The sequence below is a fragment of the Dasypus novemcinctus genome, chromosome 3 (genome assembly GCF_030445035.2).
Source record: "Dasypus novemcinctus isolate mDasNov1 chromosome 3, mDasNov1.1.hap2, whole genome shotgun sequence".
NCBI lineage: Eukaryota > Metazoa > Chordata > Mammalia > Cingulata > Dasypodidae > Dasypus > Dasypus novemcinctus.
In genome coordinates this window covers 1,847,265-1,862,865 of record NC_080675.1, presented here as the reverse complement: position 1 = coordinate 1,862,865, position 15,601 = coordinate 1,847,265, and the positions used below count along the sequence as shown (strand labels likewise).

Below are 15,601 nucleotides of genomic sequence, written 5' to 3'. Positions count from 1 at the left end.
AATGGTTTCTCGTTGTTTAATTTGCATTTACATGGTTAGTAAGAGTTTGAGCATCTTTTCATTTTTTGAGTATTTTCATTTTCCCCCCATGATTTAATATGAGGAAATCATTCAAGAATTCCTCTAGTACCTGTGAATTTCTTGGCTTTGTAGAAATAGTAAACTAACTTCTAAAATTCCTTGTAGGCCACTCAGCCAGAAGCACTCAGAAATGGAGTATATTAACAAATACAGACAGCTTGAGGCCCAGGAATTTGATCTGTGTGGCAGTGATCCTTCACCTGATGGGCCAGGTAAGCGTAAAGGTGATGCGTGTGGGTCCTACAGTCCTGCAGTTTTTTTTTTAAAGATTATTTATTTCTCTCCCTACCCCACCACCCCCAGTTGTCTGCTCCCTGTGTCCATTTGCTGTGTGTTCTCTGTCCTCTTCCATCCTTATCAGTGGCACCGGGAATCTGTGTTTCTTTTTGTTGCGTCATCTTGCTGCGTCAGCTCTCCGTGTGTGCAGCACCATTCCTGGGCAGGCTGCACTTTCTTTCGTGCTGGGCGGCTCTCCTTATGGGGTGCACTCCTTGCACGTGGGGCTCCCTACACGGGGGACACCCTTGCGTGGCAGGGCACTCCTTGCTCGCATCAGTACTGCTCATGGGCCAGCTCCACATGGGTCAAGGAGGCCCGGGGTTTGAACCGTGGACCTCCCATGTGGTAGATGGACGCCCTATCCACTGGGCCAAGTCTGCTTCCCAGTCCTGCAGTTTTAAAACATTCAGATCCTTGGGGCAGGTGAGGCTCAAGTGGTTGGGCACCTGCTTCCATGCATGAGGTCCTGGTTCGATCCCATGTATCTCCTTAAAAGTAAAAGGTCAATCAAACATTCAGATCTTAAAACTCTAATACAGTAGTTTGATCAAATGAAGGAATCCAGCTTGCTTGTAAATCGGGTGGGTTTTTTTTGCACGGGTGGAGGGTGTTAGTAGATTATAAACACTCATTTTTTTGGTCTTAAATATAATTCCTAAATAATGTGTTCTTTGGAAGAGTAATAGCCCCTTATCTTACTTTAATTAAAACTACTTAAAATTTTTATATAAAAATTACAGTTTTAGGGATGATAAACATATTACAACAAAACTTAATGTAATGCAGAAGTATATAAAATAAAAGGCAAAAAGTCTGTCTTCATCTCCCCCACCAACTGTACATGTGTTAAGAGTTTTGGAGTAAGTTATGTATTTTCTTTTTTTTTAAAGATTTATTATTTATTTATTTAATTCCCCTCCCCTCCCCCGGTTGTCTGTTTTCTGTGTCTTTTTGCTGTGTCTTGTTTCTTTGTCCGCTTCTGTTGTCATCAGCGGCACGGGAAGTGTGGGCGGCGCCATTCCTCGGCAGGCTGCTCCCTCCTTCGCACTGGGCGGCTTTCCTTAGGGGGCACACTCCTTGCGCGTGGGGCTCCCCTACGCGGGGGGCACCCCTGTGTGGCACGGCACTCCTTGCGCGCATCAGCACTGCGCATGGGCCAGCTCCACACGGGTCAAGGAGGCCCGGGGCTTGAACCGCGGGCCTCCCATGTGGTAGACGGACGCCCTAACCACTGGGCCAAAGTCCGTTTCCCAGTTATGAATTTTCTATGATTATGAAGTTTCTTTTTCTGAGCTAGTTATCATCTTAGTATCAGATCCTCTTTATGCCATAGAAAGCCCCTTCTGATAGTTTGCTCCGTAGCAGCCGTCATCCGTCATGGACTTCCTGCCCGTCCAGCCGAGCCCTGTCTCTGTGCTCAGGCTTAGGGAAGTCCAGGCAAGAGGATAGTTTTCCTTTTCTCTGTAGCCTTTTTAAATATTATGAAATACAGTTCATACACAATAATACATTGCTCCTTATCCTTCTTGGGATTTATTTGGGCTTTTTGAAGATCTAGTTTGGTATTTTTCATCAGTTCTGGAAAATTCCAAGTAATTATCCATGCCTCACTCTCACAGTTTTCTTTACCTTTCTCTCCCCTCCTCTCCCTTTTTCCCTCTTCCTCCCTTTCTTTTGCCACTATGCTGTATTCTGGTTAATTTCTCATTTATCTTTTACTTTAAAGGTAAAAGCTGCTTTGAGTTTTTTGCCTTCGTCTCTGTCCTCGCTTTATTACAGGTTTTGGCTCGGTGTTTCCTCACTCTCTCATCAATCATTCAGTGCTTTTAAGAGATGTTTTATATTTTGCCTGGCATTTTTATTTGCTCTTAGGAGGAGGGTCTGTCTGAATAAGCCAGCACATTTTTATCAGAGGTGATAGTTGAAAATGTGTGTGTCCTTTGAACCTCTGTGTTCACTTATACTAAGAAAAGTGCAGAATCGTGTGTGTGAGTGTGTTTGCAGCATCTCTGCTTGTCTGTGGGAGCGTTAGGCATCTCCTCAGTGTCTGTCAGTGGAAGCCTCGGGGCTTCATTTGTTATCTGTAGTGGAGCGCTCCACCGCTCTAGTGCATGACGTAGCTGCCCGTGTTACAGTGGAAGGATGTCCCTGACGTAACATTCCCATTTTGGAAAACCTGCTAGTTTCCAGATGACCTTGTGTGATACCTTGTATCATCCATGCACTGGCCCTGCAGCACGTGCACAAACCCAGCACCTTCCGTCTTCTGGCCATCGAGCATACCACGTAGTGTGGCTCCTGCACAGAACTTCCTAGATTACAAGTGTGTGCTCTAGTAACAGTTTATTTAGAATCACATTTGAAGCTGCTCTGTGCTTTCTCTATTTTAATATACGTGTGCTATAGCCTTTGACTCGGCAGAGTTGTGTCAACTATAGCTTCTGCTACACTCAAGATGCATTCAGCCACTGGTATGTGTTGAGGTGTGCCAGGACTGTATGAGGCAATGAGAGTATGTGAGTCAAAAGATAGGATCACTCCTCTTACAGAGACTGTAGTTACACAAATAAACACTTTCTGGGCATAAGTGCCCTAAAAGGCAGTTATGAGTGCCAAAGACAAGGATTTCTGACTTGGGTTGGGTATCAAGAAAGTAGCAGCTGAGCTTGGAACTACTCCAGGAAGTTACTGGGGCAGCGTGGGGATGAAGCCCTGGGAGGGGAAGAGCTCAGGTGCCGGGGAACAGAGGGGGCGGGCACACCCGGCCGAGTCCGCTGTAGTCGGCTGCGTGATGCTCCAAGAGGCCCATGGCCCAGCCCTGTACCTGTGGACCTGCCGTCCATGGGAAACGGGCCTGTGCAGATGGCTTTCTCTCGAGGATTTTGAGGTGGGGAGATGACCTAGGTGGGCACAGTGGAATCAAGGGTCCTTCTAAGAGGAAGGCAGGAGGGTCGGAGTGGGTGACAGGAGGTGACAGTGGAAGCATGAGGTTGGAGTGATGTGCAGAAGGGGCTGGGAGCTAGGGTGTGTGGGTGGCCTCCAGGAGGGAGCCGGCCCTGCCAGCACCTTGACTGTGGCCCAGTGGAGCTGGTTTTGGACCTCTGACCTCCAGAGCTGTAGGAGGGTAAATGCGTATTGCTGCACGCCGCTGAGTTGGTGGCGGTTTGCTACAGCAGCGTGAGGACACTGATGACGCTGGGTGAGAGGGCACAACCAGGAACAGGCCTTGTGTGCCATATAGCGTTTTGGTCTTAAAACCCAGAGCAGCAGGGAGCTCTGGGACGTGTTAGGCTCTTCCTGGGGTGAGTGTGAGGGGAGGGTGGTGTCGTGTGGTTGGATGTGGGTCTTGACAGCCCTCGTCACGTGTCCAGCGTGGGCAGGAGGGTCTGGGGTGGGCCTGAGGAGGACACTCGGGGAGGCTGTCCCAGACCAGCGAGGCTTTTTTTGATGGTGCCTCTGACCGTGAAGTGGCCAGAGAGGTGGAGAGCGGGTTTCGAGATGAAACGGAAGGATTTGTGATGCACTAACTGTGCAGGGTAAGGGCGAAGTAGGGGCCAGGGAGGACGTGGAGGTGCCGCCCCAGGTTGGCGCGCTGAGCCAGCGCTCTTGGGTCCCTGAAGACGAGGGCAGGCCCCCGCACGGGCGTGCACGTGCGCGCACACACTTTACACTTAGGTTCAGGACCTAAGTTCACGCTGATACCTGTAATCGCAGTCCAGCGCCCCAGGCTTGGCCGTGAACAATTTGTAACATTCAATTATGAAATACTTTGATACAAAGTACTTTTGGTTTTGGTGTAACTCCAGTGTTATTTCCTTTATGTAAGTGCTTTAATTTTTTTTTCTAAGTAGAAATCTAAGAACATACATTCAGTGAATTTCAAGTTACTTTGCCATTGTTTTATAGAGTTCAAGGTAGATCATGTCTTAGCACGTGCGATTTCATGGTGCTGAGCCTGGTCCCGCGTGAGCTCCTGCGGGGATCCTGCTGCTCTGAGGGCCAGTGCTGGATCTGCCCGTCCCTGGTGGCGGTGGGCGCCGGGGACTGCTGCTGGGCTGGCGGGTGTTTCTGGCGGTAGTGTTCCCCTGACCCTCAGCTTTTCTGGTTTAAGAGAATGGCCTCTGTGGACGGCAAGATTATGAAAAAGGGGGGGGGATGTTACTCTTCCTTCCAGTTAAGTTCAAGTTTGGAATTCAGAATACCATCCCATACTTGGAGAAAGTGATATATAATTATCTATTTTTGAAGATTTAATTTTATGGTTAAAGCAGTAAGGCAGTAATTAGACTTTTTTCTATAATATTCAGTGTCTAGTTTTTTGATAAGAAATGTTATGTTCTTCATTTGAGTTGGCATAACCCACCAGTTAAAATCCATTATTTACTCTTTGGAACCACGAACTACTCAGCTCCTCTGTTCGATTTTGTACTGGGTTGATGGTGATGCTGTGGGGCGGCTTAGGGAATTAACTAGCAGTTTCAATGGTGTCTATTTTTTTTCCCCCAGTTCATACAAAATATCTTAATCTTCTAAGATAAAGACACAATGGGAAAACAAAAATAGCAAATTTTAGGTTGCAGTATCTCTTGTCACCTTTGGATTTCATTTTGCCATATGTGGTTTGTTGATTGTCTTAAATTATCCATTTCCCATGGTGGTTTCTCTGGTTTCCTGCCCTTTTGCGAATACGAAGAAGAACCTGACAGCCGTGATCCCTTGTGTGCTCTGGCTCCTGTCCTCCCTTTGGCAGTGTGTGAGGCAGGAGTGGCCTTGCGCTCTGTCTCCTTCAGCCAGTGACCTGGAAACGTCAGATGGTGTTTTGTGTTTCACCGATGAAGGGCTGCATTTTAGACAGCAGTGCTAGGGCTTCTGGGTTTTCCCTTGTACAGTACCTGTCCCTTGTCTTTCAGGAAAACATTCACAGTGCGGTAAAGGGGGAGTGTTTGTCATGTCCATGTTGTCGAGGTACCAAGGTGGGCTCAGCAGCCCTGTGAACCCAGGGCTTAAGGTCTCTGAGAAAACTTTGCTTTCTTTGTCCTCGTTATAAAAGAATCCTGTCCCCTGCTCCCCCTTTTTTTTTTTATTTTTGAAATTTAAAAAATTGAAGTATATCATTCGTACATGAACACACATAGAAACTATGTATACTAAAGATTGCAAACTTACAAAATAAACATACGTAACATCACGCAGGGGTCTCATACATCACCCCGCCACAACTCTATGCATTGGTTTGGAACATTTGTTACAAACTATGCATCGTCAAAATATTACTACCAACTATATTCCTTATCTTATATTTGGTGTATTTTCCCCCCAATCCATACTATTTTTTTAAAATGTATTTCTGTTACAGATTTTGTGAACTTGCAAGACAGTCACACAGATGTGTAGATTTCACATTACAACTCCACAGCTGGTGGAACATTTGTTACAGATTATGAGATAATATCATCAGACTATTACCACCAATCATGGTCCATAGCATACGTTTGGCACACTTTTTCCATACACCTCCATTATCAACACAGTATAGTTTGGCATTAATGCAAGAATATTATAGTATTGCTGTTAACCACAGTCTATAGGTCATACCAATTGTAGTTCTCCCATGTTTCCCCATGTTCTCATCACCCTGCAATAGTGATGTACATCTGCTCTACCTCACAGAAGGTCTTTCTTGCATTTGTACCCTTAACCACAATTCTTAATTGCGTCTGGGTTCCCTGTGTTATTCAGTCCCTAGATTATTCTTTAGCGTTCTTTCTATTGACATTTACTTCCCCAGACTAACTTTTTCAGTCACAATCCCATTTATAAACCAGTTGTTACTCACTATAATGTGTTACTATCAATTCTATCCATCTCCACACTTTTACAGTCAAGTTAATTAAAACGTCTACGTACATTAAGCATCCACAGTTCTTCTCAACCCTCCTCTTATCTCCTTATAACCTATACTCTAGGTTTTAATTTCACATGTTTATTATTTGTATTTAGTTCATATTAATGAGACCATACAGTATTTGTCCTTTTGTATCTGGCTTATTCCGCTTAGTATAATGTTTTCAAGACTCATCCATGTTATTACATATGTCCCAATTTCATTTCTTCTTATTGCAGCATAGTATTCCATCATATGTATATACCACATTTTGTTTATCCATTCATTGGTGGATGGACACTTGGGTTGTTTGCATCTTTTGCCTGCTCCCCTTTTGACCAGATCTTCCCTTGGTTTCTCCCTTCCACTGTGACCCTCCTGCTTTCCTGTCCCTCTTTCTTCTGCTAAGTCTGGACTCTGGAATGCCTCATCTTGTCTTTCCTCATTCGCAAGGACAGTGTGAACTTGCCTCCCTTTCATGTATAGGTTAGAAAAAGTCCTGGGAAGTGGACTTGGCCCAATGGATAGGGTGTCCACCTACCACATGGGAGGTCCGCGGTTCAAACCCCGGGCCTCCTTGACCCGTGTGGAGCTGGCCCATGCGCAGTGCTGATGCACGCAAGGAGTGCCCTGCCACGCAGAGGTGTCCCCCGCGTAGGGGAGCCCCACGCGCAAGGAGTGCACCCCATAAGGAGAACCGCCCAGCGCGAAAGAAAGTGCAGCCTGCCCAGGAATGGTGCTGCACACACGGAGAACTGATGCAGCAAGATGATGCAACAAAAAGAAACACAGATTCCCATGACACTGACAACAACAGAAGCGGACAAAAGAAGAACACACAGCAAATAGACACAGAGAACAGACAATGGGGGAGAGGGGAAGGGGAGAGAAATTTAAAAAAAAAATAAATCAAGTCCTATTAATAGATTAACCACCAGTGTCAAGAATGGAAAGATGTGCATTTAGTTTTGTCCTGTGCACGGATATCCGTATTGCTTCATTTGCACTTGAGGGCTGGCCTGTGTATACAGCTACTCAGAGTCCTAAGTAACTGACTTTAAGAGGGACTGTTGGAATAATTTCTTAGTTAGGAACTGTTTTCAGGTTGAATTTTGCTGTGATATTCTTGAAGACAGTATGGTCAGTTTGAAGAACCCTAATTGCGAGTGCCTCTGGAAGGGTGGACTGAGGGTAGTTCTGCCCGTCAGGAAGACAGGACAGCGGTGGTTCTCTTAGGAACTGAGAGGAGGAATGGAGGCAAGCGAGGCACGGGATAATAGGAAGAAGCGCTTGGCAGTCAGTACTTCTGGATAATAAGATCAGAAAACTGAGCAGGGCAGAAAGAAAACTTTCTCCTTAGATGCATGTTAATTGGTGGGAGGGATGATGGCAAAATCATTCTGGGTTCAATCCCTGGTACCTCCTAAAAAAATGTAGATGGGAGGAGAAGTTGGGGCAGGGGAATGAAGGCCTGGGGGTGGGGAGAGAGGAAACTAAAGATCCCAGAGAGAGAGAGCCCTAGACAGGGGATGGAGCCTGGGACCAAATTTGGAAGAGAGATGGGGGGCTCCAGAGTTTATTTTGCTTATTTTACAAGTAAATAGTTACCTACCAATAAAAGTTTCCATCCCATCAATTTTGATGGTTTGTCAAGTGATGACTTAGATGTCCAGAAATCTGTGTCATAGCCGAGAGAGCAGTCCATATATTTACAAGAGAATGTTACAAAGCAAGATGTCATGTTGCTGTATCATTCATCTTTGGGGAGTGAAGTTACTCTTTTCACAAAACCTGCAGGCCATAAATTGTGTTTGGTTATCTTATCTACTACAGATTTACTTAGTAGCAAGGAAAGAATGCTTAACAAATCAATGCATTCTACTGCATCAGTTATTATTTCTAATAAAAGTTTTATTTCTAATAAAAATTTTCCTTTAGGAAGCAGATGTGGCTCAATCTGTTGAGTGCCTGCCTCCCACACAGGAGTTCCCGGATTTGGTTCCTGGTGCCTCCTAAAGGAAAAAAAAAAAAGCGAAACAAGCAAAATGACCAGCTCAGGAAGGCTGATGTGGCTCAGTGGTTGGGCACCAGCTTCCCACATACGAGGTCCCAGGTTTAATCTCCAGCCCTGGTACCTCAAAAAAAAAAAGTTTTTCTTTAAGCTAATGCTTGTAGTGCCCTTCACTGAAGGGACGAGCTCTCTTTTACTGGTCTCTGTCTGCACTGTTGATGGCTGTGATGGAGAGAGAAGAATGTTTTCATTTAGCTCGTTTACATTATTATAATAGTGGACTACTAAGGGAGTTTTCTAATTATCCTGCTTGCAATGTTAGAGTCTTTGTTTTTATATTTGTGTGTGTACATAATATATGCTGTATATGTAGATGAGATATAACAGGATTGCTTTCAGAAAAGAAATAGCATTTGTGTGTGTGTTTTGTCTGAATGCAGGTCCACGGCCACCGTTGGCTAAATCAAGCAATGTGACTTGCATACCAGAGACAACTTACAAATATCTCGATCTGCCTATTAATCGGTGTAAGGAAGAGGTAAAATTATTCTTGTCACAATGCAATTTTGCCCTTTGAATCAGTATCTGAGGCTGAGCACTGGGGTCTGTACTTTGCAAGTGAGGGCCCATGTGCCCCCCATGTGCCCACCTGCTGTGCAAGGACTGCGGGTGGGCAGGACTGCCTGCCCAGCACCCCCCTGCTGACCACGCACTGGGCCTTTTTGACCTGTGCTTGAACTTAATTTCGTTGGGCATTCGTTCACCTGAGTAGGACTAGCAGCTGGTAGTCGTCAGCTCTCTTCTCTGTCCTCTGAAGTATCTGTAAAGAAACACTTGCTCTTGCCCAGGAGAGCTGCTTGCTTAAAGGAACTCCCAGCTACATCTCTTCATAAAGTAAATAACGCATCCTAGCCTGCAGGACTCTCCAGAATTCCACTGGGGTTTCTTTATGCTTTTACTCATTTATTTTCTTTAGCTATGATTAAACAGTTTGATACATCATTTTATTAATAATACTAGGCCAGGTTTATCAGCAGGTTGAGTAAGCTTGTAATGAGTTGCATGTTGTTAAACATGTTTAAAAGTTAGTGTATTGAAACCTTTCTTAACTCTGCCAGTTAATGGGGAAAAAGTTACAGATAAAACAGAATTGTTCATGGTCCAAAATTTAATTTTGCTTGAAATCTACTCTACAACTTTTGTAGAATATACTTAACTATTTTTTAGAGGCCAGTATTGAAATTAATTTGTATTCCCCAATGGAAATAACAGTATCAATTTTTTGAGGACTATGAGAGTTTAAATAAGTTTAGGGTAGAGGTGGGGGAGGGTTGCTGGGAGGAGTTAGATTGTTTTTTTTAAAAATGCTCCGTATGATCTGTAAGTTAGGAGGTGAAAGTTAACTGCTTAAAAATATGCCTGAAGAATTTCACAACCACTTGAGTATAACGACAGCTCTGCTTTCATGTATCACAATAGAATTACGTGCAGATTCATTACAATTTTAAAATAAAATTTAGACTTAGTAAGAACCATAGAAATCCAGTTTGGTGTTTTCATTTTTGTATATGAAGAAATTGAGACCTAGAGAGGTGAAGTTAACTTGGCCTGTTTCCATAGAAATTAATTGTTCCTGTTGCATAGTTAGTGGAATCAGTTTTAAATATAACTATTAGTAGCCATCTTGCTCTCTTTAGCTGTTTAGATAGTTAATGAAGACTTTAACTTTGAAAGAGGAAAGGAAAGTAAATCCTGAAACTCTTAACCAACTCAAGTGTTTCCTCCATAGATAATACTTTCTATCTTTGTTAATTGGGTGGCAGTTATGAAAGTTTTTTTTTTTTTTAATTCTAGGTTATTTCTTTGATAGAAAGTAATTCTGTGGTGATTGTACATGGTGCCACAGGTAGTGGGAAGAGCACGCAGCTCCCGCAGTACGTCCTGGATCACTACGTTCAGCGCTCTGCCTACTGCAACATTGTGGTCACGCAGCCACGGAGAATAGGAGCCAGCAGCATGGCCCGGTGGGTCAGCAGGGAGCGCTCCTGGACCCTGGGGGGCCTGGTGGGCTACCAGGTAAGGCTGCACGCGAGCCTTTGCTTTGCCAGTGTCTCACTCTGTGCACACTGATGAACTGCATTTCGTGAAATAAGGTTAATTTCTTTCCCAGTCAAATGGAAAATAAGTGAGAATTCTTGGGCCCTTGGCTTTTATAATTTTGTCCTTTTAATTATACCTTTGTAGTCTAGAAATTGAGCCTTCCTTCACAATTTTTTTTTACATAAAAATATTATAGGCAGTATGTCTAGATGAGTCAAATCTTTCCCTCCACCCCCACAAAAAGAAGAAAAAGGTTAACTAGAGAACTTCAGTTTTAATTTGGGCTCTATATTTTTTTGTGATGTATCGTAATTTTTTTCTCCTTTTCTTCCATTATAAACTGGCATTATTTAACTTTTTCTGATAGTTAAAAGCATGGCACTTAAACCTGAAACTTTGTGCTTTCTTTTTTTCCTATTGCTTTTAGGTAGGGTTAGAGAAAATAGCAACAGAAGATACCAGGTTAATTTTTATGACAACCGGTGTTCTGCTTCAGAAAATAGTTAGTGCCAAGAGTTTGATGGAATTCACTCACGTCTTCATTGACGAAGTAAGTGCTATTTGAAAACCAGCTCTGTGCCATGTTCGTGTTGGTTCTTGGCAAGAGAGCACAGTGCCGGCTGATGGCAGCGCAAGCGTCGTAATGTGCTCTCGGTCTGTATCTATGTGTCTTACTCATGAACAGTAATTTTCTTTTTTCACCCTTGGCTTTTGACTTCAAAATATCCGTTGGAAGGTTGAGGACAATGAAAAGATTGTTTTGAGCTGAGGTTCGCAGACTTACAGACATTGGGCCAAATCTGGCACCTGTTTTGTAAGTAAAATTTTACTGGAACATGGTTTGCCCATTTGTTTCTGTATTGTTTTTGGCTGCTTTTGTCAGAGTTGCGTAGTTGTGACAGAGACTGTGTGTCCTACAAAGTTGAAGTACTTATTTTCTGACTCTTCACAGGAAAAGTCAGCCAACTCTTAGTCATCATCAGACAGTTAAAAAGACTTAAATCGTACATAGTTATTTTCAGCTACATCACAGATACTTCTCATTTAATCCAAGTGAAGGGCAATAATATCTTTAAAAAATCAAGTGAAACAAATATAAGATACTGGCTTGTTTATCTTATTAAAAAGGTTCTAATAAAGTATTGTGAACTGTCTTTGTGCCTGCATTAGCTTGCTTAATTCTTTCCTTTCCTCATACTTTCTGGCCTTTTCTTAGAAAGGATGGAATATTTAGTTGATTTTGTTTATATTTTAAACAGGAGTTTTTTGAGGCCAAGAGATGTACTTGAACAACTTTCCTGGGAGCTTTGGATATGCCTCTACCCCAATTCTTTTTTTTAAAGATTTATTTTTATTTATTTCTCTCCCCTTCCCCCCCCCCATTGTCTGTTCTCTGTGTCTATTTGCTGCGTCTTCTTTGTCCGCTTCTGCTGTTGTCAGCAGCACGGGAATCTGTGTTTCTTATTGTTGCATCATTTTGTGTCAGCTCTCCGTGTGTGTGGCATCATTCCTGAGCAGGCTGCACTTTCTTTCACCCTGGGCGGCTCTCCTTACGGGGTGCACTCCTTGTGCATGGGGCTCCCCTATGCAGGGACACTCCTGCATGGCAGGGCAGTCCTTGCGTGCATCAGCACTGCACGTGGGCCAGCTCCACACAGGTCAAGGAGGCCCGGGGTTTGAACTGTGGACCTCCCATGTGGTAGACAGGCGCCCTAACCACTGGGCCAAGTCTGCTGCCACTTCTCAGCTCTTGGAAAGAGAATAAACTAGCTTCAGGCCAATGATTCAAGCAGGTATGGAGGATAAGCTTTGAAAAATTTCCTTGTCAGGTGCTGAGGCAACAAAGGAGCAAGGCCCTGGTTCTGCTCTCAGCCACGGTCCCGGGGGAGACTGCTGTGGCTGCCGTCCATGTAGCTGTGTGCTCTGGAGAAAGGGAGGGGACTGAGGGGTCCTGGAGATGGAGGGGGCCATGGGGTCCTCAGAAGGCCTCCTCAGAAGGAAGAAGGGCCGGCCTTGAGACGCTGGGGGGAGAGTTTGTTGCAGAAGGTCAGAGGAAGGGGGAGTAAGAGTGAAGATGGTGAGAGGCCACTGGAGGCCACTTTATTGATGAATGGCCTGTGGTTTTGTTTCTCAAGTAAGAGGGGGTTTGTGTTGAAGGGCCCTGGAGTTTGCTGATGGGATGGCATGAGAGTTAGATTTATAATTGCGTTCTGTTGGGATTTCCAGCTATTTTTGCATGAGCATTACGTGCCTTTCAGCTACTGATGCTTTGATGTTTTTCTTTTCTCTGTCCTACTTCCCTGCACACCTGCGTTGGTGGGAAGCGAGGAGAATGTTGGGACCTGGCGTGGGAATGGGCACAGAGCAGTGGCCGGACCTCTTCCGTGAGGAGAGGGGTACTCCTTCTCTGACTGAGTAGCTGATCCCTCTGCTTTTGGAGAGAGATGGCCACAAACAGAATCACATATCCCCTAGAGCATTGAGGTATCGACTAAGCAGTAGCGTGACTGGGTTCTTTTAGAAAAATAGCTTTGTGTGACCTTGCCCTTTGCTATGAGCTGTTCTGGGATGGGGTGGGGCATGGAGCAGCCACAGACCCTTGGGTGGGCGTAGCAGGAAGGCCTCCGTCTGAGAAGGGTGGTGGAGCAGTTGCACTCCCCAGGTGCTCACGTGGCTCTGAAGGTCTCGCCACTGGCCCAGGCCCTAGCCTAGCTGTAGCTTACCTGGTTTGCCTGAGCCCGCTCTGCAGGCACAAGCCCACCCTGGTGAGCGGCAGCCCTGCCCACTCTGCTCCCCAGCCAGTGCCGGGTGGGCACACCTCTACCCCTGGGCTTCCTCGCCAGAGCAGCAGTGTCGCTTTAGGCCACGGCAGAGCTGGGATGAGCAAGGCTGACGGAGAGGCTGGCCCGCTGGGTGGATGGGGAGGACTGTGGTTGTCACAGGGACCTGGGGCACTGCTGCGTGGAGGTGGCGGCGCCAGGGTCACCTACGTTGCTCTGCCCCAAGTGCCTGTCGGCCCCGGCAAGTCCACTGGCGATCCGTGGCCTGTGGGCCCCTCTCCTGTGCCGACTTCCCTTTCGGGAGGAGTGAGATGTTCCCCTGGCGAAGTGCCTGTAGCAGAGATGGCTGGTGATTCCCCTGTTAAACGCCCTTTTCGGCAATGCCGTGTCTGTTCGTGATGCCATGGGGTGCCCCTTTCTTACTCTGTAGGTACATGAGCGAACTGAAGAAATGGATTTCCTGCTCTTGGTAGTCCGCAAACTTTTAAGGACAAATTCACGTTTTGTGAAGGTAGGTTTGATTTCATGAGTAACAGAAATGTTTATGGTTAAGGTTTATTGTTTGGGTTGTCTCTCCTTATTTTTAACGAAAAGCGTTGAAAGCAGGGACTCTTAAAGTTCAGTATAATGTTTAGTTCTCCAGCTGGTCAAAGGACATTCTCTTAAGATCAGAGTGCAGAATGCTTTTGGTTATTGTATTGCATTAAATTCCAGAAGTTTCACCAGCTACAGAAAATACTCTAATAATAGTTGAGTGTAATGAAACACTGAGTATTAAGGCATTGCTTTTGGTTGAATGAGAATCACAATTTAAAGATAAGTGAATGACTACAATCTCTGCTTTAAAAATAGCACAAAGAGTGCATTTTGAGAAAAGTGTGTAAACTGCTCTTTTAGAGACTTAAGTTATGAGATGGCTGAAAGTCAGTGGGAATGGTAAACACTCTTTACATCTTAATTGAAGAAAAAGGAGGCGGGTATAAGCTGGACCAAACTAGCAAAGGACTCATAGTAACTACGTGATCTAAACAAGTCCAGAGGTCCTCGCGCACACGCGGGGTGCAGCTCTTTTGGAGCCAGCGTCATGGAAGGTGGCAAAGACTGGGACAGGGATTTCACTCTTATGGGAAACAATGCGATTACTGGTTTATAACCCGTAGAGTAAGTTGTCTTCAAATGTTTGTTTATTTAAAACAATTCAGTAGTAGAATTAGGAGTGCTAGTTGATTTAAAAAAAATTGTCAGTCTTGAAAATGGTGATAAGGAATTTGGTGCCCGTTGTCTAAGTAGTAAGAAATGGCCTGTCATTTTCAATATGCTCATGACTTATTTAAAAATATATGAAGCAGCATATTTTCTAAATATGGAACCTTATTTGATTCATGCAATTGTGCCAAGTAGAGCCAAGCTCTAGATGTTTTTCTGAAGGAGCGCCGCTGCGGGACCTGAGTGCCGGGGAGCAGTGCCTCGGCTGCGAAGACGCTCCTCGGCCTCTCCCACCCATCCCATTGGCCGCCCTTTTGCTTCCCCTGATTTTCTTCTCTCTGTCCCCTCTCTGCACTGGCCTCCAGCCCACTGACCTTGCTGTCCCCTCTGGCTGGCCACACTCGGCACCAGGCCCACCCTGGGTGGCGGCTTCCCGGGCAGGCTGCCCGTTGTTCGTTTGGAGAAGCCGCTGGGGATGGGCAGAGGAGGAGGGGCAGGGGCAGTGTGGGCACGTGCCCCCTGCTCTGCAGAATGGAGCTCTGAGTCCCTGGGCTGCCTTCCCCTGAGAAGGTTGATCAGTGTTCCTCCCTTGTAGCCTCGGGTGCTACTGCACCCTGAGTGGCTTCTTGCAACATTCCTTACAATCTTGACCATCAGAATGACTTCTGGTGGTAAAAATGACTTGTGCCATGTGTATATAATGTCAGGAGAAAATAAAGACAATTTGTATTCTCAGAACTGTGCTGATTATGCCCATATAAAGCTTTTGCTGTTCCTGATGAGATTTTTACAATCTTTAAACTGTGATTCTTACTCAACCAAAACTCAGCTCCAAATTGCTGAGCGTTGTCATTAGGCAGCAGTCCGCCAGGTGGTGTGTCCCCTGCTGCCCCACACGTGGTCTCCTCTGTGATGCCACCACCTCCTCCGGGGCATCTGTGACAGGCTGGGCATGCTGTCCCTGTCACCTGGTAGATCATCCCAGACGCCTCATGGCAGACCCGCAACCTGCAGCTGCCCAGCTCCCCAGCCTGCTCCCACCTGGACAGCCCTTCTCTCAGCAGCTGGGCGCTGGCACCACGCACGATCTCGTTTTTTGGAGTGCCACCAAGGCCAGATTCAAGTCTTCCTCTTTCTTGGTGGACCCCTCACTTTTCTGGAACACATCATCCAGCAGCTCTTTTTTTTTTTTTTTAAAAACACATTAGTTTTCTAAGTTTCCTTTTAGATAAATAGTTATGATTTAGCTTTATTGGAAGT

At 45.4% G+C, this 15,601-nt stretch overlaps 1 protein-coding gene across 2 annotated transcripts in view; it reads left to right on the top strand.

The window, feature by feature from the left end:
• Nucleotides 1–206: 206 nt before the first annotated feature.
• The window catches only part of TDRD9 (tudor domain containing 9), a 122,020-nt gene continuing 106,625 nt past the window's right edge, over nt 207–15,601 (top strand). For both annotated transcript variants that reach the window (XM_071213574.1, XM_071213572.1), the window contains exons 1-5: nt 207–293; nt 8,696–8,793; nt 10,110–10,331; nt 10,783–10,905; nt 13,566–13,646. In XM_071213574.1, coding sequence (XP_071069675.1) covers nt 212–293; nt 8,696–8,793; nt 10,110–10,331; nt 10,783–10,905; nt 13,566–13,646 — 606 coding nt within the window. In that variant the 5' untranslated portion in view covers nt 207–211. The remainder of the gene's footprint in view (nt 294–8,695; nt 8,794–10,109; nt 10,332–10,782; nt 10,906–13,565; nt 13,647–15,601) is intronic.